Source organism: Zonotrichia albicollis, chromosome Z (assembly GCF_047830755.1).
Source record: "Zonotrichia albicollis isolate bZonAlb1 chromosome Z, bZonAlb1.hap1, whole genome shotgun sequence".
Classification (NCBI taxonomy): domain Eukaryota; kingdom Metazoa; phylum Chordata; class Aves; order Passeriformes; family Passerellidae; genus Zonotrichia; species Zonotrichia albicollis.
This window is the reverse complement of record NC_133860.1, coordinates 52,249,318-52,273,418: the sequence shown is the minus strand read 5'-3', so window position 1 is coordinate 52,273,418 and position 24,101 is coordinate 52,249,318. Positions and strand designations below refer to the sequence as shown.

Sequence of the window (24,101 nt, the reverse complement as noted above, 5' to 3'; positions counted from 1 at the left end):
ACTCAAACAAGGAAGTTGATGAGGTTTTCCATGGGCAACTGGAAGTAGCCTTGAGATCATGGGCCCTGGTCCTTGAACTCTCTCCTCTGAGAATTCAACAATCCTGATAATTGTTGGGAGGCACAGCGTGGCTCGGCACACAGTCCAGGAAGTTCCTGTAGATACAGGAAGATAACTTATTAATGCAAGTGGTAGAGGAGCCAATGAGGAGAGGTGTGTTGCCCTCCAGAGGACCCTTCCCATTCCGATAATTCTGTGATTCTCTGAACTTAAATCTTTGTATATTGAGATAACAGCATGCCCAGATCTCTTTATACAGGGCTGCTCTCCAGTGACTTTTCTACCCATTTAGACTTGTGTCAGGAACCTGATACCTGGTACCTCTGTACCAGATGCAGAATCCACCATTTTAGCTTGTTAAATTTCATGCCATTAATCATAGCCAAATCCTCGACTATCCACATCTTTCTGCAAGGTCTCTTGTCCCTCAAGAGTCAACAGCAACTTTCAAGTTTAGTATTATCTGCATATGTAATTGTGCATTCAACTCCTGCCTCCTAATCAATGATAATGACATTGAACCGAACTGGCCCTAGATTTGAAACTTGAGGAAAACTGCAGATGACTGTTTGTCAGCTCCCTGCACTACAACTCTTTGAATTCCACCCTTCTGCCAGTTCTTTAACCAGTGTACCATGAACCCACTCATCTCACCGTTGAACAGCTTGTTCAGACAGATGTCATAAGGGACAGTATCAAAAGTCCCCACTAGGTGAGTGGCTGTATCATACAAGGGTATCAGACGAGTTACTCAGGGCTTTCCCGTCGTGAACTCATGTTGACTGTGCTTGTGTATTGTTCTTTAAATGCCTTTCAATAGTATCCAGTATGATCTTGGTAAACTTTACCTGGTAATGAAGTTAACAGACCTGCAGTTGTCTGTGTCTTTCCTCATGCCCTTCTGGTAAACTGGCCAGCTTCTGGTCAGCAAGGATTTCCCCAGACTCCCAAGAGGTAGCTACTCCAGTGCTCTGGGATGAATCCCATCAGGCCTCACAGACTTACAAAGATGAAAGTGATATAACTGCTCATTTACAGTTTCAGTGTCCAGAAATGGAAAGTCACTGCTGCTGTATGTTCTCTAACTGAGACAACTGGCCAGACCAATGTGTATCAATGTTATTAATGACTGACACAAAAGCATTATAATACCTCTGCCTTTTCCTCATCCTTTTTTTGGGTTGACTACCTTCATCAAGAAATGGTTGAATATTTTCCTTAGATCTCCTCTTGCTCTAAGCATACTCAGAATTTCTTTTTTTTAATCTGACCCAACACTGGCCAGTTTCAACTCTGAGCTTTGGACTTTTGTGTTTTCTCCCTACACATGGGATCCACAGCTCTGTAACCATCCTGTGAGGCCTGACCTCTCTTACAGCCATCATTCTTTTCTTTATGAGTTCCAAGAGGAGTTCCCTGTTCAGCCAAGCTGCTCTTCTCGCTTGACTTTTGGCATAGTGTGATTTGCTTGCTCCTGTGCTTCTAAAAGGTTGCCCTTAAAAATGGACCAGCACTCATGGATCTCTAAGCTCTGAAAATCAGATTCCCAGAGGACTCTGCTAACTAGCTTCCTGAGCAGTTTAAGGTTTGCTATTCTGAAATCTAGGATAGCAACTCTGAGACTTGTTTCTCATTTACACCAAAAATTTTAAACTCATCATTTAAAGTCATGATTACTGTGGCCAAAACAGCCATCTAAAAATCCCATCTTCTCCTTCACAATTCCCAAACAGCAGTTTGGGGATAGGGAGGGTTAGGGGGGGAGTTGGGGGGGACATCTTTGCTAGCTGTCTCGATGAATACTTGTGGCAAGAAATTATCTTCAACATACCTCTGGAATTTCTGAGACTTCCTTGTCACAGTTGTCTGGCATTTCCAGTTGATGTCCAGGAAACTGAAATTTTCCATAAGAAGAAGGGCTACTGGTCCAGAGATTTCTCCTCATTGCCCATAGATTAAATAATCACTGCTAGCATTGTGACTGAGTGAACAGCAGTAGACACCTACAGTGACATCTGCTTTGTTTTCCATCTCTCTAATTCTCACTCGGGGGCTTTCAACCACATTATTCCTAACTGCAAGGAATGACAGTGAAAACTGTACCTTCCAATGGCAACTCTTTTGCCTTGCCTATCCGTCCTACAGCCCTGCAGCCTGTAGCTCTGCATGGCCGCACTCCAGTCATGGAACTCATTCTACCAAGTCTCACTAATCCTAATCTCATAGTTTTGGGAGCTGACAAATGCTTCCAGTTAATCCTGTTTATTTCTTGTATCATGTGCATTGGGGTTCAAACATTTCAAATACTCTCTTGAGCTCTCAGTGCTCTATGCAGCTCAGTTAACATTGCCACCCTCAGGCCATGCTATGCCACCCCTTGGATCCATGTTCTACTAGACATCAGTAAGAATTTAGTTAATTCAGATGTTTACATATTGCTCCTCTATGCAAACTGAAACACAGCAAGTAGGCATCACACAGTGATTTTCTTTAAAAAAGACAAAATTTCATCTGAATTAAAATGCCAGTCAACATGCAAACTGAGATGATTAAGGTGTAAGTTAGTTTGAAACAGTACATTAGAGATGGAACCATTAAAATGTGACATATTCAGCATTGTTAGAGATTACTAAGAAGTGCACACAAATGGAAAGTCATGAACTGAGGTGCAAAATCACTGACAAGGACTTTCAGTGAGTCCTTCTGCACATTCACCTTTTAGACAGTTTTCTCAGTATAGAGATGCATATGCAGCAGAAAACTACCACTAATTATACACTATTTTGGAAAGGCAAACAAGTACTGCATTAATCCTTTACACACTCAATCAGTGAAGAAATGCTCAGCTTTCACACAGTACCCTGTTGGATGAGAAAATCCTAGAAAGAGTCATGGAATCATAGATTTGGAAGGGGGCTCTAAGGATCATCAAAATCCAGCTCCCAGACCTGCATAGGACAACCCCAAGAGTTCCACTGTGCCTGAGAGCACTATCCAAATCCTTCTTGAGCTCTGTCAGGCTGGTGCTGTGACTTACCTGGGGAGCTGTTCCAGTGCCCAACCACCCTCTGGGTGAAGAACCTTTTCTGAATATCCAACATAAACCTCCCCTGACACAGCTTCAGGCCACTCCCTCAGGTCCTGTCACTGTCACCACAGAAAGGAGCTCAGTGCCTGCCCCTCCTTCCCCTCACAAGGAAGTTGTAATGGCAGTGAGGGCTCTCCTCTGTCTCCTCTTCTCCAGGCCGAACAGTCCAAGTGACCAAGAAGTCAGAAGAGAATTTCTTCAACAGAGGAAATGTTATCAGTCCTGAAAATAAGATAACTCCTCCAGTGTCTTCAAGATGTATGGAAATATAATTTCCTGATCAAAAATCAACAATGCTCTTACCAGTACTGTTTTGAAAGACACCAGGGAACAGTGCCCAATTATATTCAGTTAATTTTTGTCTACTTCAGCAAGGAGGATTGCTAAATATAACATCTCTTGTAATACCTGTCTTGGCAAGATTGCAAAGTGAAAAAGTCTCTATTCCTTCAGAAAAAAAAATAGTAATAAATAAGGAAAATAGCAGAGGCTAATCTATTTAAGATGATAAATGTGGAAAAGAGTTGCTATGTTGTCCCTTTTCCCTAGAGGCAGAGGAAGAATTCTCATTATGTGCAGAGAAATGTCAAGGAGACAAGAACAGTTACAAGTGGAAAGAAAATGGCAACTGTCCTGGAGCTGCAAATACAACAGCCATCAGGATTATTGACTCATTTCAGCAATCTTTATAAAGCCATTGCAACTCAGACATGCATGCCACTCCTCTTCAGAAACCCTGCTCACACTATATAGTCACAATGCGTTGTCATTACTGCACAAGAACATTGTGTTATTACTACAGGAAGGATTATCAGTTCAAAAATAATGCTTACTCCAAGTCTTGTTACATTAAAACATACTTTAATAAATACGCTATATCCATCAAATTTTCTTAGTTTGTTTTATTTTCAGCCATTCCTTCAAAGCTTCCACGAATTAAAGGAATACTCATTACAACTCTTGAGGTTCCCAGATGTCACCGAAACAATTCAATTGAAACTGAATGTGTATTTTTCATTTAGATTCAGCACATTTGCAAAACAGTAACACATCACTTATTGACAAAATATTTTCATAGGAATTTTTGTGATGAAGCAAAAGGGTAAAAAAAAAAATCCAAACCCAATTAAAAATCTTGTGGTAGGAAATGTCTTTGAAATACAGCTTCTTGATGCCTGAGTAATAATAATATGTTTTCAAGTACGGACAGTTTTCTTCATTGGATAAGGTATGGTGTGCAGCTACCACCCACAAGCTTTAGTCCATATTGCTTTTTTCTTGAACTCTGCAAGAGATCTCAAGGCCAGAAGTGTAACTGTGAAGACAGGGACAAATTACATTAAATTGTGCAGTCCAAATGAAAAGATGTGACAGTATTCTTCCTAGTAATTTTACTAGTACAGGTATAGGTTTAGTTCTCCTTTTACTGACTCTTTTAATAATTCCTTCACTTGTGGTGATGTACTAGGCCCTTCCTTTGCTTTGTAGCACATCTCCTATTGAAATCATATCACATGATCTTCTAATTAGTCTATCACTTAGGCACACAGATCAACCAACATTGCAGAAAGCTCAAATGAGCAATGATGCAAGCCAGGACATAGGAGGCACTGGGAACAACAGAAGCACAAAATCTTAAGTCCTCTGCTCGATTCACTGATTGGAAATGCAACTCACCCATTTCTTAATTCAATTTGAAAGAATCATGTGTTTAGACAAAATCCAGTAACCAACCTAGTCACTGTCATGGTTTGAGCCTGGCGCAGAGCCAGTGCCCCCCATGAAAATGCCCTCACCCTGGTGTCTGCTGTGAGATGTGACCAGGAATAAGCAAAACAGGCTTTAGCTTAAACATAAAGAACACTTTATTACCTGAACTACAGGGAAATAGGGAAAGACCATAAGGAAAAGAAAAAAAAAAAAAAAAATTGAAAACCTTACAAAAAACCACTTTCCCCCTCCCCACTACCTGACTTTCCCAATCCGATACATTCTCCCAAATCATCAACTGCCCAGCCTTGGCCCCACATTTTAGTATACTCAAACTGCAGTTCATGAAGAGGAAAGGAGTCCTTCTTGTTCCATAGGCTTCCCCTGGAAACACACTGAAACCTCGTGTGCTTCCTTGTCACTTCAGCACCGCCCGGAAAAAAAGTCCTTTTGCCGCTTGTGACATCTTCCTTCCATGCCCAGTGCTCTCACCACTGACGCATGGACCAGAGCTGCTTTTAGGGTTGTCTTTCAAGGATGCCTTGTCTCACTCCAAAAAGGCACAGTCTCTGCTTTGGGACATCTGTCCCCCCCATATTTTTCCAACCCCCTGGGGCCGGGGGGTCCTCACGAAGAACCCTCCTGGTTTTGAGCCACTGCTTCCCCCTAAATGCAGTCTCTGTGTCACAGGAACAACTGAGTCCATGGCCACAAGAAAAGTCCAGCCAAAAGGCCACTCCAAATCATCTCTCCCCATTCAATCATCTCCACGTTCTTCGGGCCAGGTCCTTGTCTCATCTCATCTCTCATCTCCCTTCTTATTCAGCTTCGAGGAGGATTAGCATTTTTGCAAGGCCCCAATCATGAAAGAAAGGGGTTAAAACTTTCAGTCTCTGTCTGTCCCGGAGCGGCACTCCCAAACACGCTGCCCACACGCTGCCGCTCCGGCCGGGCACTCTTCCTCCCCCCTTCTCCTCCTGGGCCGGCTGCTATCACATTCGGTGTCGCCGGCTCTCTCTCTCTCTCTCTCTCTCTCCTGGGGGGGGAATGGCTGCCCGAGGGCTGACTCCCTGGGATCTTCCACCCTTCCATCCTCGAAGCCCCCTCACCTCCCATCTCTGTCCAGGCCCAGGGCCTACCACGTGGCTGCCCCTCCCCCGCCCAGCAGCAGCGACTGGACAGGGGAGGGTGATCTGACCTCTTCGCCGCGATGTCCCAAGAGAGACTGCCAAGGGCAGTGCCCTGCTTTTTAACCCCTGTGTATTCTCGGAGGTGTGTCCAAACCCCACTGGCTACACCAGGTGCCAGTCTCAAACCCAAAACCTTCATTGGTTTGACCACAGCTTCCCAGAATTCCCACTTCTTCCTGGTCAAACCACCACAGTCACAGTCTAGTTATTCACATGGAAGTTTTATGTTCTAGTATGTAAAAGGAAAAAAAACAATGGGAAGCTCAGAGGGAACAGTGACTTATAGAGAAGTCTGGGCATACTAACAATATATGGTGAGCATCAGAACTCTGATGTACAGAAGAGGTTCTCCAACAGCCCTTAGCATTGCTTCTGGTGGAGATTAGCAGACATTACAGGGAAATTCAGAGTGACTAAGACTGCAGACATCAGAACAAGGGTAATTATCCTATTAATGCAAATAACGCAATAACTGGATTTTAAGAAGCCTTGTTTAGGTCTAACAAATCAGATGGTCCAAAGGAAGTGCCTTGTATTCATGGAAAAAAGCACAAATGCTCTTAACTCACTTGAAAATATTTGTGGTGTCCTCTTAAAATTACTTGCACAGATACTACACATGTAAGTAAGCGATAGGATGCATGAAAGGGCTGCAACTCCTACCATAATTAAACATATTGTCTACTTTCCATTTTTCTTTTCATGCATCTTTTCAACAACTCTCATTTCTCTTTCCTTTTTTCTCAGACCCCTTTACTAGGCTGTCCTAGTTCACCTCCTACCCGTTCCACACAGCGCAGTCCTTACTTGCACCTAAGTTATGTGATTTGTATTCTAGTACAAGAGGATTTCCCAATAGTATGCTGCATCTTTTTTTTAAGGGTAACTTCAAAAACAACAGACAGATCTATTAATGAAATAAGCTTGTGTAATAGATGTACCTCTAGGTCCTTTGGACCCTAAGTGCTACATCATAAGCATCAGAAGATGAAACAGCAAATGTAAAGTGTTACAGACAACAATGTCAACTTACCTGTGATAATTACCTCAAAGACAAAATCTCACTCCTTATAACAACTGAATTTTGATCTATTCTGTCTGTTATAGAAAAATGAGACCCAATTAAAAATATATTACCTTTCAGCAGATCCATGGTAGATTTTGATAATGCTTCCCTAGGACATTCCATCATATTGATCAGCCATTCAATAAACTGAAGACAGAAATATGAAAAAAATCTGAATTAAAAAAGCCCCTGTATCAGAACATGATGAATTATTTTCAGTTTGACAGACAACATTTGATTTCTGCTAAATTCAGTTATCTAATCAGAGGCAGTGGCCAATGAAGCTTCTGCCCAAAGTAAACAAAACACCCTTGAGTACATCTCCCTGTCAACGCAATTCTTCCCATAGCTGGATCTGAAACTCCCTTTGTTCCTTCTCATTATGTCAGCAATAATTCTTTGTAACAAGAAGGCACATTAAACAGCTTCCCTCCATGTTGCCTGCTCATACCTTTAACCTATTAATATAATTCTTTCTTATCAGTCTCTTGTCCAAATGTTTTACTTCAGAACTCTTATTGCCTTTGTTCCTCTTTTGACCTGTCTCATTTTTTGTTATTTTTTTCTGGCAGTGCAGGGTGCCTGGATGACAATATGGTATTTAAACTCATAAGGATGATTTTCAGGGCAAGGCCTCACATTCTTCCTTAAAACCTAATTAGGTACTTGCATACTAACAGCTCACCCCTGCATTCCTCTGACATTCTGAATTCTGACTTCAGGGGTAACTTTGAGCACAGAAGCATGCTCAGAGAGTTCTCAAGAGATTCCAGTTTGCACAAAACAGCTAACTATTAATCTATAGATCAATAACAGTACTTCCACATATAGCAACTACATGAATTGCACAGTAGGTTTGCCAAATTAGGCCCAAATTTCCACATTTATTATCAACTCATACTTCAAAATAAATGACACATACTGCAAACCATGAAGAAGATCTTTGATTGCTCTGAATTTACAGTTTGGTGTGTGCAGCTGCAGAGGATCCTTTCAGTGTTTAAAACATGGACTTGCTACCAGCAGCTCCTAATTCTCTTCTCCCAGCTGTATTTTCTTAAGAGTTTGACTTCCAGCTTTGGAATTTATTTTTTTTTTTTTGCAACTCTCAAATTTTACTTAAGAAACTACTTTCATATCTGATTAACAATAAAGTGAGATCACAATTGAGATGCAATAAAATATAGAGGAAATAACTGCTCTAAGATCCAAGGTGACTACCAAAAATGGGGTGCTTTCTCATGTAAAGTGAGATGCCACTCAAATTTCACTACATGAAATTTTACCTTCTGTGTTTGTTCTTTCCATGGTTCTTTAGCCAGCAAAAGGGAAAGGCTACTTGGAAGGAGAGTGAGAGTCTCTTGCACAGCAAACTTGTCAGTGGGGTGCTTGCCAATGTGTTCCTCATATAATTCTGGTGATACCATGTGGTGTTTCCACAGTGACCAGTCAGCACTGAGGCCAAGCAGTAATGGTGCACCATGGTCAGCCCAGGCCAAAACAGAAGCTGCAAACAGCCACATGAGGAAATCTATGCACTAAACAGGGAAAAGGCAAAAATGCACTTCATTAAATGAATAATAGAGAAGGAGAAAAAAAATTAAAAACCTCACAAAAAAGGTCAGAACCAGAAACTACACCGTTCTGACCTGCCTAGACAGTTCTACTAGTAAATTCAAAATTTTCCTTCAATTGTTCTAAATACAGTAAATTTTAAGGAATTATTTCCTTTAGTTGCCTTAAGGTTCCATCATAGCCTAAATGTAAAAGTTATTTTAAAGTAAGAGTTTTAAATACACATTCATTCACAAAAAATGTGAAGATCTTCTCTGTGGTGGTGAGATCACAATCTTCTAACATACAAAAGCATGGGGAATAATGCTTATTACTGTGGGAAAATGTGAAATATATCAGAAACTCCTTCTGTCCTTGTATCAAATAATTTTCACAGCCATTACCTCTTTCAGATCAACCTCTTTCAGATCACCATTTTGTAAGGGTGTTGACTTGCACGCTACATTTCTGATGTAGCCCATCAGGTCTAACAGCCAGTCCATTCTTTTCAGAACTCCTAGAAAAAGAAAAAGAATACTGACTCATGTCAAACACTAGAATGCATTCCTTTTCATTAAAAAGCCAGCACAGAAAATCACTATAGCAGGAAAGTACCAACTGCATAAGAACAAAGATCATCAACACCACTACCACACTTGATTAATTCTGCCACTGGCAGAAAACATACAAACCCTTAAATAGTAAAGAAACGTTGCTTATAATGCAGGCAACACATTGAACACACACACACACATAAACACAAAAAAAAAAAAACGCCAGGAAGAAAACCAAACCACAAAACCACAAACAAAAGACTGAATGAGAATTATTTCACAAAATGACAGCCTGCAGGACCAAGCATGCACATATGACTGCTACAGAATCCTAAAGCCTCCCTCAATGTGCAAATTACTGTGAAAATGGTCCTACAGTGTTAAGACGGTCAGTAAACTGTGGTCAAAGCATGAAAATAAAATCAGCCCTTAATTCATCTCAAGGATGGAAGACATTTCATTGATTCAGATTCTGCTATCCATAATCTGTTCTACCACCTAGAAGCTCACCACCAAGACCACATACAAGTGCCTCCTTTCATGCTGTCTCCTCTTTTACCCAAAGAATCCTCACTTCACTCAATTAAAACTTAATACTCTTTGAAGTTCTTCAAACACAGCTAGCAGCTAAGGCATCTGGCAATATAATGCTTTGAAGTTGTTCACATGCAGACAAAAACCTTCCTGCCATGAAAATGAGACTTCATTCTTGTATCTTTCTGTTCTTTTTTCTTCCTTCTTTATCTTCCTGTGTGTTTCTCCTAGTTCTCTTGCATCAGCCTCTATACTTTGTCAGACCCATAGCTGAGCCAGCCCAAATCATTAACCCACCAGATGACTGTCTGGTATAGTTATGCGGAGTTAAAAAAGGAAATTTATTTCCTGTGTTAAATCAGTGCAAGGAGTTCAGGAAAGAAAGTTATGTCCCTACTTCAACCAATCTCATGGGAACATCCCCCACCTTCTGTGTCACATACTGGTAAGTCAGATTTTAGGTCAGAAGGTTAGCAGAGTTGCAGTATTGAGATGTACAGATGTACTATGTGCACCTGTAACACTATCCTAAAAAGAGTGGGAGATACAGATCTAGTTAAAATTCTGGTCTGTAAACCACATTGATGAGACAAATTGACTTGTAGCTGGATCACAGAAAAAGAACTAACTGCAGTAAAACACAAATGCAAAGTTTGGTACAAGTACTTGAATAATAAAAGAATTCTGAAGACACTAGTTTTTAATATGGAAAAATTTGGAAACACTTTGGTTAAATCATCTGAAAATTATTTTAAAGGAATCAGTGTAGATTCATAAATATCTGTTGATTGCATTTTTAATTTTTCTTTAAGCCTAATTTTACCTGTATTTTCATGTCTCACAATGCGAGCATGATAGAAACTATGCAAGAACATCCATAAAATATTTTTCTTCTGATGATATCCTGCCACAATATGAATCACGGCACTCAAGTTCGTCAGAGACAATCTGCCTTGAGAAACTAAATACACTTTCACAAACGTGGCCTTCTCGATATTGTTCTGCAAATGCAATAAAAAGAAAAGTTAAATTTAAAGGTACATTTCTTGTGGGAACAGTAAATTCTGCATTTTTCTTTATAAAAAAGTAAGAAACTCTGAATAACTAGTAGGCTTCATTTTCCTCAAGGCATAATATTACACAGAAGACTGTATATGCTACTTGAACTTTACACTGTTTGAAATAGGCCAGCAAAGTAACTCAGTACAGCTTGTTTTCACACTGCTTTAAATTTTACATTCCCCTTTGAATTGAATTAACAGCTTAACAGTTCTGGACATTCAAGTCTTCTTGCAAGACAGATATACTGTAGTGACAAAAAAAGGTTTTCTTAAATGATGTTTTTCAGTGTGAAATAAGAAGTGAAAAATAGGAAATGACAGTTCAGCTTCCACAACCTATTTGAACGTTTGATTCTCTAGTGAATTGCACAGCAAACAGAACAGGGGGCTTTAGTCAAAGATGTTTGTTTTTAAAAGCTTGATCTGAAAACATCAAGTTCTTCCACACAGGTCACTTCCTTAGTGTTTCAGCTGCTAAGAATTCCACTGCTAATTGATTCCACTGGTGAGCTACAAGATAAAAGCTTTTTTTATTCCATTATCATCCTCAGTCATCTTGTCCACCAGGAAACATTCTGAGTGTGAATGTAAATATAGAACATAAAGTCAATTATGAAAGGTTTTTCAGTCAGTTATTTCACATTTTTAACAGAAGCACAGATCCACCAGTTCAAGGACAGCTAGTCACCAGGATCCATTTACAGTCCAGTTTCAAGCAGGTGGGTATATTAACCAAAGAGATTTCTAATATTAACCAAGTGGTCTGCTGTTTGCATCATTGGTCTGAGATTTATAAGATATAACACCACTCTGGTTCACACCATTCCTGTTCTGCTAAGAGAAGTAATTCCCAGAATCAGAGAATCAGTTAGACTGGAAAAGACCTATGAGATTATTAAGTCCAACATATGATTCAACAATACCATGTCCACAAGACTTCGGCACTGAGTGTCACATCCAGTTTTTCCTTAAACACCTCTAGGGACAGTGTCTCCACCATCTCCCTAGTGTGGCACTCCCATTCTAAGGTCTAATCACACTGTCTGTGAAGAAATTGTTCATAAAGTCCAGTCTAAACCTCTCCTAATACAGCTTAGGAGAGAGAGGAGTGCAGCTTTGCATCTTCTCATCCTGTCTGGGACTGGTTGCCTGAGAGAAGAGGCCAACCCCCACCCCCCACCTCACCAAGTTAGTTAAGACTCTGGTTCAAATGTGCCAGGTGAAATCATGAGTATTTCAGTCTCTTTGAGAAAGTTTGGGATATGGATCTTATCACTTCTGCTACTCTCTACTGCCTGCAGATTAAATCCAGAACACTCTTACCAACATGACAAGTAAAACAATTAAATGCTCCCAGTGAGCTAAAATAGTCTGGTGACAATAGAAATTACAAGGTTGCTTGTTTCACATGATCTGGTGATAAAAGGGCATAACTAAATATAATTACCTTGGAGATCTGGACAATGCGATTGATCTCTGAATCAGCCATTTCTGAAATACATCTTGCTACGTTGATATACATCTCCAGTTCACCTCTCTGCAAACAGAAAATTAAATACATGTCTATTTCTGGCTTTCTTCATCATAAAAATTGGTGAGTTTAGGAACTTGTTCATGATAATGATGAATAATTAATCTATCTTCTAGCCTCACCTAATCTATTTTAGAAAATCTGTATTTGCTGAGGAATTTGACGTACATCAATGTACAAAAACAATGGTGTTTGAATACTTTTAAAGAATTTATTCTATTTTTAAAGGCAAAGGGCCATTCTTGGAAGTATTTTCTGTAGCTAAATAGCTTCTTTAAATCACTGTAAGAAACTGAATCCTCTGTGGGGAAAAAGAAAGCCCTTCTCATTGTTCACTTCTCTTTCATTACAATTTATTTCAGTACTAATACTGTAATTTTCCATTACTGAATCGTTTATGAGGGAGGAGTGCACATTAGATTGGTTTCACAACATCATATTCTAAAATAACCAAAAATAAGTTAAACTGAAATTATGCTGCTATTTTAACTAATATAACTAAAAATTGTACATTTAATTAATGTTTTGAATCTGATGCATCAGTGCAAAAGGACGGGCCTTACCATCATTAAAAAAATACCTAGCTACAGTGTTCATACACCTCATTCATACTCCTCACCTGAACCTCATTTGGAAGAAGCTCATATATCTTCTCCACAGCCTGACACAAAAAGCTCCAGCAAAACTGGGCAGGGCTGGGAAGTTTCATTGCCTGGATGAGCCCCTGTAGAACACACTGGCAAATTTCTGGGTTTTTTGTGCGGTTCTGCACTTCAAATTGTTGTATCAGAAACACTTCTGTAAAAGACTGTAGTTTGTCTTCTGCAACATGTTGCATCCACAGGGACAGGGACATGAAAAGATATTTCTGAGTTTTCATCTGAAAAGGAAAATTTTTTGCTCCATTTCAAATTCTAGCTCTTCATTGACCTTGAACTTATTGTTGGATAAAATTATAAAAAGAGTGGCTCAAACACAACTTATAAAAGCACCTAAAGTGATAAATATTTCTCAGGTCTTTTCTTCTTCCCTTTTTGTCATGAATTTTTTGAATTAAAAAGAGTTCAAACATGTCAATATTCTGTTTTCATTAAAAACTGAAGAACTTACTTTCAATGAATCTTAGACATCACATCCCCATATGGAGAGAGCAATATTTTTACATGGCACCCACTGCATCCCTACATAAAGCATACAGACTATCTAGACAGTCAGTGACAGAAGTATGATAGCCATAGAACCATGAATGTTGCTAGTTAGTGAAGAAGAATTAATAACCTGTACAAAATGCAGAGCTTAATTCTCTGTGGCTCATCTTATTTTGTGACCTCAAATTCCCACTGCAGCTGGAAAAGTGGTAGTCAGAAATAAAATCTTTTTTTTTTGGTACTTTACCAGTTACCTACCTTAAAACTACCAGCAAATGTTTGCATATCTAAGACTAATTAATTAAAACAAAAAACATTCCTTGAAGAGATCACAGAAACAAGCAACTAATTTTCTGAGAATTGTCATGAATCTGCTCCTGAACTTGGATAAAGGAACAGAAATGTGCAGTCAAGTGTTCTGTGGGATTCAGGGAGTTTTACACACTGTACCATGGAATCCACCTTTCAATTCCAGAAGAATAGAAACGCAATGAAGGATAAGACCAAATCTGATTATACTGTAGGTTAGTCTGTTGGGTATCTACAAAATTAAGGCAAGGTTCTCAAGACATAGCTATTTTTACTAGTTAACTAGATCCAGAGACCTTGCTAGAAAAAGTAGGTAAGCTTTTGGACAGATTAGGGTGGACCTTTTTTAAAGACATTTAGCTGGTAAAAATAAAAGATACTTTTTCTCCCTACATGCCATGCTTTATGTCTCCAGTTTATCAGCACTATAGGTCTTAAGCAATAAAGTAAAATGAGTGTAGCAGGTCTTAAGTCTGCCTTGAATTTCAAGGCCCCAGAATAACCTCTCTCTCACTATAAGTACTCACTAAATGGCATTTCTGAAGAATTATGAACCCAGTAATCCTTTTCTGGTGAGACAGCCTAAACATTGTCACTGAGGAATTTTATATGAAAGAGGTGCTGAGCTCCCACAAGTTTTCTGACATACGTACACTGAGACTGTAGATAAGGGGAGGTGCCACCCACATCCCTAAAAGCATTGCTGCATTTTGAGATGACTGGGCCTGTGTCACAGCCAGTTCAAGGCAGAGATGTTTTACCTCATCACCTAAAACAGAAGAAAACAAACTAAGTTATAAAGAAAATATTTTCCCTTGAAATATGTTCTCAACTCATAAAATAAAGGAGGGCTATTGTTCTACTAGAGCATTACATTACAACTTATTTTTCTAAAAATCCTACTTAAAGGATTTTAACATACACATAGCACAAACATTTTTTAACACATACATATTAGAAGACTCTTCTTTACATTAATGCACTTTCAGCAAGAAGTATCAGCATTTGTTCAAGTTATTTCAGTTTAGTCAGGAACAAAAATGTGGGAATGCTAACAAAAGTAAAAATTAAAAAAAAAGCCCTCCTTGCGAAATAAAGTCAATATTTAATCCACAGAAGGAAAAATGAGTCAATATTCCTGGACTATGATGTTGTCTGAAATATAAAACAGCCACAAAACAGATGTACTCTTTCCTCTGAAAATTCCCTGATTTACAAAAGTAAGACTCCAAAGTGAAAAGTAGGAATAAAAAAACTCTCCAGACATTTACCAAGTTTCAGCTCTTCATAAGAATGGCAGACCTCAGTATAGGAATCTTTTTCCACTATTTTGAAAATTATTACCCTGTGTAATTTAGTAGAAAGTGCACTTCAAACTAGTGATAGCTAGATGAACTACCAAACAGTTCAAATATGTGAAAAAGTGGCATACAGGCTCTAACATGGGCATTGGATCAAGCATTTACCAGTTACTGGTAACAGGATACAATTAGTTGAGTTTTATGATGGACTCATATAAATAGTTCAAATGAAATGTTCAGGCTACTTTCACCAACATTTTAGGGAACTTCTCAGCTCTGATCTTTAGTTTTTCTTCAGTTAAACAGTATCCACATGGTGATGACAAATATATACTTGCGAACACTAAAAAGTCAGTCTTGAAAGCATAATAAAACTAGCCACTCCACTAACTTCAAGCCCTGAAGAGGGATCCAAAGTTTGTAAAAGCTGCATTAGTAAAGAACACTTGTGACATATACAGAAGTCTTAATAGAAAACTACTACTCTTACCAAAGTCCAGCCTCATCAAAGGAGAAAGAATAGATGCCCAGTTTACAGGTGGATACTGATGGCTTTCTCCAACTAATGCAATGGGTGCCAGTGCTACTTTCACCAGTTCAGCTGGGACAGATTCAGGGCCTAGAACAGAAGATTCAGTCTAAATTGTATACACACATATGTGGCTGAACAGCTTAGCAAAAAATGTGAACACTACACTGTAGTTCAAGCTCTAGTAAAGAACTGAAAAGTGTTACAAAATCACTGTTACTTCCCTTTGCATCTGAGAATTAGCCATTTCATTTATAATGAACTGATACATTTTTAATGTCCTGTCAAACTGGTTTTTGTTAGTAATAAACAGAAACTTTCTGGTCTCTTGTTCTTCAGTCAATTTATAAGTTAATTACACATATTCATCATCTAGTAAGGTAGTATTTCTGCATTTCTTATTGGGAGAACAGCAGAGTTTTCTGACAATGTTTTCCTTCCTCATCTTGTAGATGCAGACCAAAAGAACAGTCAGATAAGTGCTAACCTTTGCTACATACCATGTTAACTTATGTCAACATAAGTTAGCTCAGTCCTCCTGGAATCAAAACATGGGCATTTTAACCACCATTTAAAGCAAAACTTGCTTCATAGGACAGCAGTGAGCTCACTTAACTCCATTTAGAAGCAATCCTCTCTATCCTCCTTAAGACTACCCTGAGACATCTCTTTTTCCAGGCTTCCTCATGTAAAATGATACTTTCTTCAGGCCTCTTTGCATCTATCCCAGCAGTAATCTGTTTAATACCACTCTGTTACAAAGAATCTTAATCCAGCATCACTGAAATAAGGGGCAGCATAAAGTCGGTCTGATGATGGAGTATTAACTGAGCATACAGGCTAACACTTAAAAATTATTTGACTTTCCTTCTCATAGGGAAGAAACATCATCTCACCAACAGAGAGGGAAGAGAAAAGGGTTTTAAAAGTCAAAAATCAGGTGGAGAAAGCGAAAGTCCTAATTACACAATATTAACTTTTATCTTTTTGATTGTAATTAAATTTCTTTTTTAAATATCTCACATTAGCAAAGTTCAAATCTGTACTTATAAAAGTTCTCTTAGCAAATAAAAGCAAGTGTTTAAGGTCATCTTTTATAGCCATAACAAACTTCCCAGAGTAATACTGTAGTTTGATCCTTACCTTTCTTTCCACCTTCAATAGCAAAGTCAATGGCTGCCCTGATAAAGCTGTTTACAGGTAAGTAGCCAAAATCTGGAGGAACTGTGAAGATAAAAAGATTGCTTATATTCTAAAACATCATCAGCAAAATTGCAACCTTCTGCTCTCCCAGGTAAATTTAATGGCCAAACTGAGCTGTGTTTGAGCTAACTGATTCTGTAGGTGACTCAGAGTATTTAGACCACAAGACTGATAGACATATTGGCCTTTTTACCTTTAAGGCAAACTAAACATTTCTGGCGGTGAGAGGTGCCAGATCTGAAAAAACAAATTCACAGATCAACTGAAAAGCCAGAGATAAGAACTTCCTTAAAAATACATTGGGCACTGCAAGCTAGGCTTTGAAGGGGAGCGCTTCAAAATTTTAAGAAGTCCAATGGAGCAGAGACATTTCATATCTATCTAACTTTAGGCAGGAATGCGTGCATGCAGGCATACATAAGAGCAGAAACTTTGAAAGACTTTTCTCTGTGATGTTCATCTACATTTTGTATTTTTGGTTCCCAGATTAGTTCACACCAAAGCAAACAGCTTCAACTTCATTAGCTTTTGCTTGTTACTGGTATTTCATTATTTATTAATTATCCAGCCTTTACTTCACCAATGGATATTGAAACAACACTTAAAGTTAGCAATGTATCGGCCACCCGGAAAGGGCACAGAACACTAATTTTTTTATTTCAGCTAACCAGAGAAGATCTATTCTAGGAAAACATTTCTAAAACATTAGCTTTATCTCATGTGTCCCTCACTGTCTTTTTAGTGATGGTGTGCTTTTTGTGTGGTATGCTATTTCTACATGTTCTTTAGGAAGCAGTAATAAAGTATCTTACCAGATGCCCTGTTCTGGGTAGAAGACAAACAGGACATGTGAAGACGTCCCAGAAGTCTTGCTGCATTTGTCTGAAGACCAATCTGCTCAGAGAAACTAATTATCTGTTGAGACAAAGCACTAGTTAGACAAATTTCCCTACACTGCCTCATTCAAGCTGGACACAAACATTACGTAACTACTTTTAAACAGACTTATCTTGCTTGTGCAAGGTGTGAAGGTATGCTAGTGCATTATCCAAAGGAGGAAACACCTTCTTACCTGTGTAAGGGTTCTGATCACTTCATTCAGCTTACTTTGAAACTGTGAGGACTGAATGCTCTCAGATTTCAGCTGCAAGAGAAAAAGAGGTTAATTTTGTAAGAGACAAAAAAGAAGCAAAAAACAGAAAAAAGTCTGAAAACAGATTACATTTGCACTCATGCCTTTCTCTGGGAGTGGGAGAGAGAAAAGGAGAAAGCTTACATGGGCTCAAAACTTTTCCCCAGTGGCATTGCACATGGGCCATATGATGGCAAATGGAGCAAGTCCCATTTTAAGCACTGCAATTCAATGTTGCTTGAATTAACTAAACATGAATTATTGCAAAAATGTGATGTCCTGGTTTACAGCCATGGCTGTAGGAATGGGAAGCATGCATCCCATCTTGCCTTCTAGGCAAATTTCTCCATGAGATTAAGGTACCATTTGCTTGCATATTCTGACCTGTATCATGCCTCCTTCAGAGCCCACCAGTGCAACCAGCCCACTGACAGCAGCCAGACGTTCCATTGTTGGAGAACCCTGGAAGCATAATTCAGGGCCAGTGAGCCAATGTGATGACACAACAGTACTGCAGGACTAAATGCTTGTTCTTCCAATTTAAAAACCATGACTACTATCACTAGCACACCTCTAATCCAATAGCCTTTTCAGATCAGACTCCAGCATGGTAGATAATACTAATCCCTCTCTTGATGAATGAAAGCTTTATGAATGAAGGAATGAGCTTCCTCCTCACTCCTCCAAATCTGAAATCATCATGGATTGACAAATCATTTTTTCTCCTAGCACAATCTGTATTCCACAAAATATACCAGTGCAATTCAACTCAAAACCAGTTTCTTTATTGATAATTACCTTTAGCTGCAATCTTAATATGTAAGTTTAGAGTTTGATTTGAAACACTTAACTTTTCCAGATAAATTAAAATAATTTTAATGACTAAGGCAGTATAATCACACTTCTTTTTTCTTTCTTTTTTGACAAGCAGCACCTGATTTCACAAGACATTTTCACTTAATAACCTAGACTTTATCCTTGGGCACTGTTCCAAATTAGTGAACGTGTCCAAATTAAGGCCTCATTGAGATAAGCATTTCTCATAAGTTATCCAAATTGAAGAGAAACAGGGATTTTTTTCCCTTTAGCAAACAGCCCAAAATTATCCTCTTGCTTCCAAATATCAAACAGCATATTCAGACAGTTCTAACTTTTCCTAACATCACTCCTTACAAGAAGCAAGGAAAATTATGTTTTTGCTGTTAATTTTAAACTGCACACCATCCCTTCCCCACCTCCTCTATCCCCACCTATGCAAAAAAAACCCTAAACCAACTAAACAAGTGCAAAACCCAAGATATGCATAGGAACTCCTTTACCTCTGCAAGCACAATTTTTATCCAGGCTGGCATTAGTCTGTTACTCAGATCTTCAGCTTTCCCATGACCACAAGCTGACAATCCATGTACTATTGCACCTAAAGCTAAAGCAAAGCTGTACGTCTGTAAGGTGAAAAAGAACTTATTAAAACAGATTTTACAAAGGAATCTATATTTTTATACATTTATTATTGAAACATTACTCGCATATTTATCATTTCCCAACAATCTTTGTCTAGAATATCAGATACTTTATTTCAAGTGACATGGGATTTTCTAAGATTAAATCTTTGACACATAGAGCCTTGGTTTTAGAGCAGATTTTCTGACATGAAGTCTAGCACAGGTAGGTAGCTCTGACTTCCTATTTTTCAGATAAACACTCTGAACAGTTGATTAATATAATAGCAGGCTTTGATTCAAAATGGTTGCCTCCCCTGGCTACTTCATTTCCTGGCAAACATTAACCAGAAAAGAATCCGCACTAAAATATTGAGATTATTTTTCGCAATTTGAGGGGTACCCTAGGACACTAGGGAGGAAACACACACCTGTTGGAAGCTGTGGCTATGTTTATGGTTATGCACTGTCAGTTTTTCAGGCACAGCAAAAATTCAAAACAGCACAGTTGATGTATTTTCCCACCAAGAAAAAGAAATTATAGAAATATGCTATAAAAGAGACAAAAAATGGCAAGATACAGGGACTAAAGACATGAAATGTAACAATTTCTCTTCTAAATGCAATCAAACACATGCAACTTGTTTTTATTTCACTGTCTGGTAATTGCTATATGCATTAATGAATCAAGTGGTAATCTTAGTAATTGTGTGGTATGCAAAATACATTCATCAATATTAATTAATGATGAAAGTGGAGCAAGATAATTGCCTTGAATTACAGTTCAGGAAAAGCAGTATCCAATATTAAATAGATAAAGAGAGAAAGAAAACTGAAGCAAAGCCCAAATACAGAACTATTACCTGCTGATTATTTTCTGCTAAGGTCCGTAGCTTGCTCATAGCCTTCTCAGCCTCAGCTGCTTCTATGATTCCAACACTGAAAGCAGAGACACAGGAACAGGCCACAGAATAGGCAAGTACCTGAAAAACATTTTATTCCATGAACTAGTCTCTAATCAAGCTCATTGTAACAATGGTGACATTGAATAATGTGCCAGCATGACAGAAAAGATGTAACATTTTCAGTTTATACTTCCAGATATTTATTCCCTCTCTGAAAGACTCTTCATTGATGCTAATAATGTTAAACAAACGCAACTAAAGCTTTGAAGTACCTCTGGTTTTACAGAGGTCAAACTCCTGACCTTCCACACAAATGTAGGTACCCTCTATATACAAGTATCTGATCATTATTTATGTAAGCATACTCAGCATGCTGTGCTCCCATCAAGCAGGTCTGTCAGGCCAGAAAATCAGCACATAGAACTGCCTCTCACACACATCCCACAACATCAGCCTCCTATCCTTGCAGAAGGATTCACCAGCAACATTGCTTTTCTGTTCTGCCATGGAGAATAAGTGAACTACCAACAAAGCAAGTGTGCTTTGTTGTAAACTCCTCTGTATCAAAGTTAAGCAGCAGAACAACACATGACTCTGAGGGAAGCAGAGAGCACCCGTCTACCGCACAGGACTGACATCAATTTGACCTCTAGCAAGTAATGTGCAGATTGCTGCAGCAGGCCAATGGGTTATGTGCAAATCACCTACAGTTCTGAAAGAGTCTCCTGTGCATCTCATATAGTAGCATTCATCCTAGAGTGCTGCCCAAATTTTACTCATCTCTACAAATCCTTACAGAGGTTTTAATTGCAAAGGGTAAGTTTTCTTTTTCTTTCCGAATTGTCTCATGATGTTAAACAGTTACTGCCTTTCATCTCAGAAGTTGCTGTATTGAACTCAGTTTAATTTCAATAATGCACTTGAAGATCTCTGGGGACACATAAATTATTTCATAGCTGTAAGTAATTTTAATGCATGAACCGTAAGTTGCAAAAGACTAATCCCCAACACATATGTACTGCCAAAAAAATAAAACTCCATCTATGAAGATGTTTAACAAAGAGCTTTCAGAACACTACCAACAGGGGGAAAAGAATAATGCTATCAATCTCTATTGACTCCTGTAAGAAAAGCAGAGGATTACGCAACTCAACTGCTCAGCTGCTCCCGTCTTACATCTATCATATACAGACAGTGTTGCTTTTCTCGTGCAAAACATTTGCTTGTTCTGATTTTTGTTTTCTGTGGCAAACTATTTGAATTTCATCAGCTTTCATTCTCAAGTTTTACCTCAGCAGAGTTATAGGCTAAGTATATGGACCACGTCAAAACTTACAGGATGTATCCTGGAAAAAAACTCCCTGAAATGCAGGGCTCAGTTTAAGTGTTCAAAACATAAAAAAAAACATAAATGGCGCCATAGCAGCATGCACAAGTACAGAATTCACATTAGCTAGTGACACAAAATTTCAAAGAAATATACAGAAGACATATTGAAAGGATGAAGTATTAGCATTTAAGTTCTCTCTGAGAGTAACTTGTTGTCTACTTTTAGTAGATCAGCTGAGCAGTAAACAACTGTATGTAAGAGACCCATATTCATAGTTACTCATGATCCAACTTTCAACAGTTTTATTTGGGGTTAAGGAATTAAAGACCTTTAAAGGATCATTTCTGTTATCTTCAGGCAGTTTCTTTTAATGTCTTTGCAAGATTACACATTATTCTATTCTTATTATTGCTGTTATTATCACTTTTTTTCCCAGCAGACATAAACCCACGCATTGTGAAAGAAAAAGTAGAAATTAAGCCTTCCAGTATCACAGATAAAAAAAGTTTCAGCAAAAAGACTGTAATTATTAAAGGGATGAAACAAAATAAAAGGAAGACTTAAAATTTGTGATAAAATAGGTCATACCTCTTGGACTCCTCTGCTTTGGTCCTCACTGCTGTCCAGGTATTTGTAGAGTTTTCGCAATGAAGCAGAAACATGCACTCGTGATTCTGTTTGGCTACTGTGACTCATAAATGAAAGAACAAGTCCTACTCCTAAAATACATCCAGTGCTTTAAGAGAAAACAAAAGAGAAAAGATTAAGTATGCTTTGGCTGCTCTGAACTCCCTTTAAACCCCAAAAAAGTTTGTGAGTAAGAAGACCTCTTGGCCTTGCCTGATAACGAGCCCTGTAGATAATTTATTACCACAGTCAATTTTGCAAATGCTTTTTATTTCACACATCATTTTCAAGAAACACCAGACAAAAGAAGAGCATAAGAAGAAAGTGTTTATTTAAATAGTAAGTCCTACACATACAGCCTCACTATTCCTTCTGTCTCTGAAGAACTAGTAGTCCCAACAACAAATGCCATAAACTAGTATAAAGGAAGTATAAATTGATCCAAATTTCTGTGTGTCCTGATAGTATAAACTAGGAAATCCCAATTAGACATACTAAACGCAAGTTCAATGAGTGAATTAGCATCTGCTGCTGTCAGACCCCTTCAAGAGCTGTTTCACTCGCAAAAGTAATAAAATTAGTAAAAATTAATAAAATTAAGCCAGAGAACTGCTAAGTCGGCTTTCTTAGTCAGGTAAGAAATTAAGGTATTCACCTGCATTTCCTAACAGGAATGGTCAGGTGTGCATTCTAACTTGTACGTACTAAAATATGCTACAGTGGAGCAGCTTCATCAAGGTAGACATATCCAGCACAACTAACTGTTTGATGCTGAGGATACTTAAAATTGCAACAAGAACATAGTTTCAAAGGACATAATTTAGTAGGGCAGCTGGCACAAACGTCTCCACAGTCTCCACCTCTCTTTCAGATTTTTGTTGAGAAATTCCATTCTGGACCAAAGATCTTTTACTAAATTCTGCATATGTGCTCCCATAACAAGTTCCAAGTCATCAGGTTTGTCAGAAAACTTCCTAACAGTTCTGGCTTTCATCATGAGATACTAAAACATAGCAGACACTTATTTAATCAGTTTTCATTCTCAACGTGATCTCTCACTGGTACACATCCCCAGTTGCTCTTATTTGTAGATGATTGTTTTCCCCCCATGCACATCTCACTGACACTGCTTGTAGCAAGCAGCAAGCAGTGAAATAGACATTGCTAGGATCTTAGGCATTCTTCTATCCAACTTAAAAAGAGCAAGAAAAAAAAAGCTGCTGCTTTTACTCAGGTAAGTAAAAAAGAGACATCTGAAAATAACTTCAGTCATATTTTTAAGATAATGTTTTACAGTAACTGGGGATTAAGGATGATTGAGCATGGCTAGAAGACACAGAGGGGTGTCTTGGGAGTGATATTTTTTTTCAGCAAAGACCAAACAAACCTTTTTAAGCAATTGATATATCTGAATTAATGATTAATGACTAGCCAATAAAACAAGGTCATGGCACATTATTGGATACTAAAGAAAGAATAAAACTTCACCTTCTCTGCCCCACTTTTTGTAACTAACAATTGCTCTCATTTGGCTGCCTTATTTGTGAGCTATATAAAATGACTATTAGGCATTTTTCATCTACATGATATCTCAAATTTCCTAGCACACTTTAAATGCTTTACTGCCAAAGCATCAGGTTGCAGGGAGTCCTGCCTTCCACTGGGCGCAGCCTGAGCCTGGACAGCACTGATTGCCACACCTGCACTGCTCAGCAGACCTATGCTCAAAACACTGTCAGCCTGTTTTTTGTGAAAAAGAAAATCACCAATTTAGCAGGAGTGAAACACTGGTGAAAATGCTCATGCCTCACAGCTAATCATGCCTTTGTC

The 24,101-nt window shown here is 38.5% G+C and overlaps 1 protein-coding gene across 3 annotated transcripts in view; it reads right to left on the bottom strand.

Annotated features, from left to right (window-relative positions):
- Positions 1 to 3,989: 3,989 nt before the first annotated feature.
- FOCAD (focadhesin) overlaps positions 3,990 to 24,101 on the bottom strand; it is an 86,939-nt gene continuing 66,827 nt past the window's right edge. The window contains exons 30-45 of one of the 3 annotated variants that reach the window (XM_005490934.3): positions 22,233 to 22,380; positions 20,273 to 20,392; positions 19,290 to 19,412; positions 18,355 to 18,432; positions 17,911 to 17,982; positions 17,651 to 17,753; positions 16,779 to 16,859; positions 15,597 to 15,725; positions 14,459 to 14,574; positions 12,968 to 13,228; positions 12,265 to 12,354; positions 10,580 to 10,757; positions 9,073 to 9,185; positions 8,401 to 8,652; positions 7,186 to 7,261; positions 3,990 to 4,463 (exon numbers count right to left, since the gene is read on the bottom strand). In XM_005490934.3, the coding sequence (XP_005490991.1) occupies positions 4,390 to 4,463; positions 7,186 to 7,261; positions 8,401 to 8,652; positions 9,073 to 9,185; positions 10,580 to 10,757; positions 12,265 to 12,354; positions 12,968 to 13,228; positions 14,459 to 14,574; positions 15,597 to 15,725; positions 16,779 to 16,859; positions 17,651 to 17,753; positions 17,911 to 17,982; positions 18,355 to 18,432; positions 19,290 to 19,412; positions 20,273 to 20,392; positions 22,233 to 22,380 (2,014 nt within the window). In that variant the 3' untranslated portion in view covers positions 3,990 to 4,389. Of the gene's footprint in view, positions 4,464 to 4,505; positions 6,278 to 7,185; positions 7,262 to 8,400; positions 8,653 to 9,072; positions 9,186 to 10,579; positions 10,758 to 12,264; positions 12,355 to 12,967; positions 13,229 to 14,458; positions 14,575 to 15,596; positions 15,726 to 16,778; positions 16,860 to 17,650; positions 17,754 to 17,910; positions 17,983 to 18,354; positions 18,433 to 19,289; positions 19,413 to 20,272; positions 20,393 to 22,232; positions 22,381 to 24,101 lie in introns of those variants that run through there. The other 2 variants (XM_026795773.2, XM_005490936.3) reach the window with 2 other exon arrangements.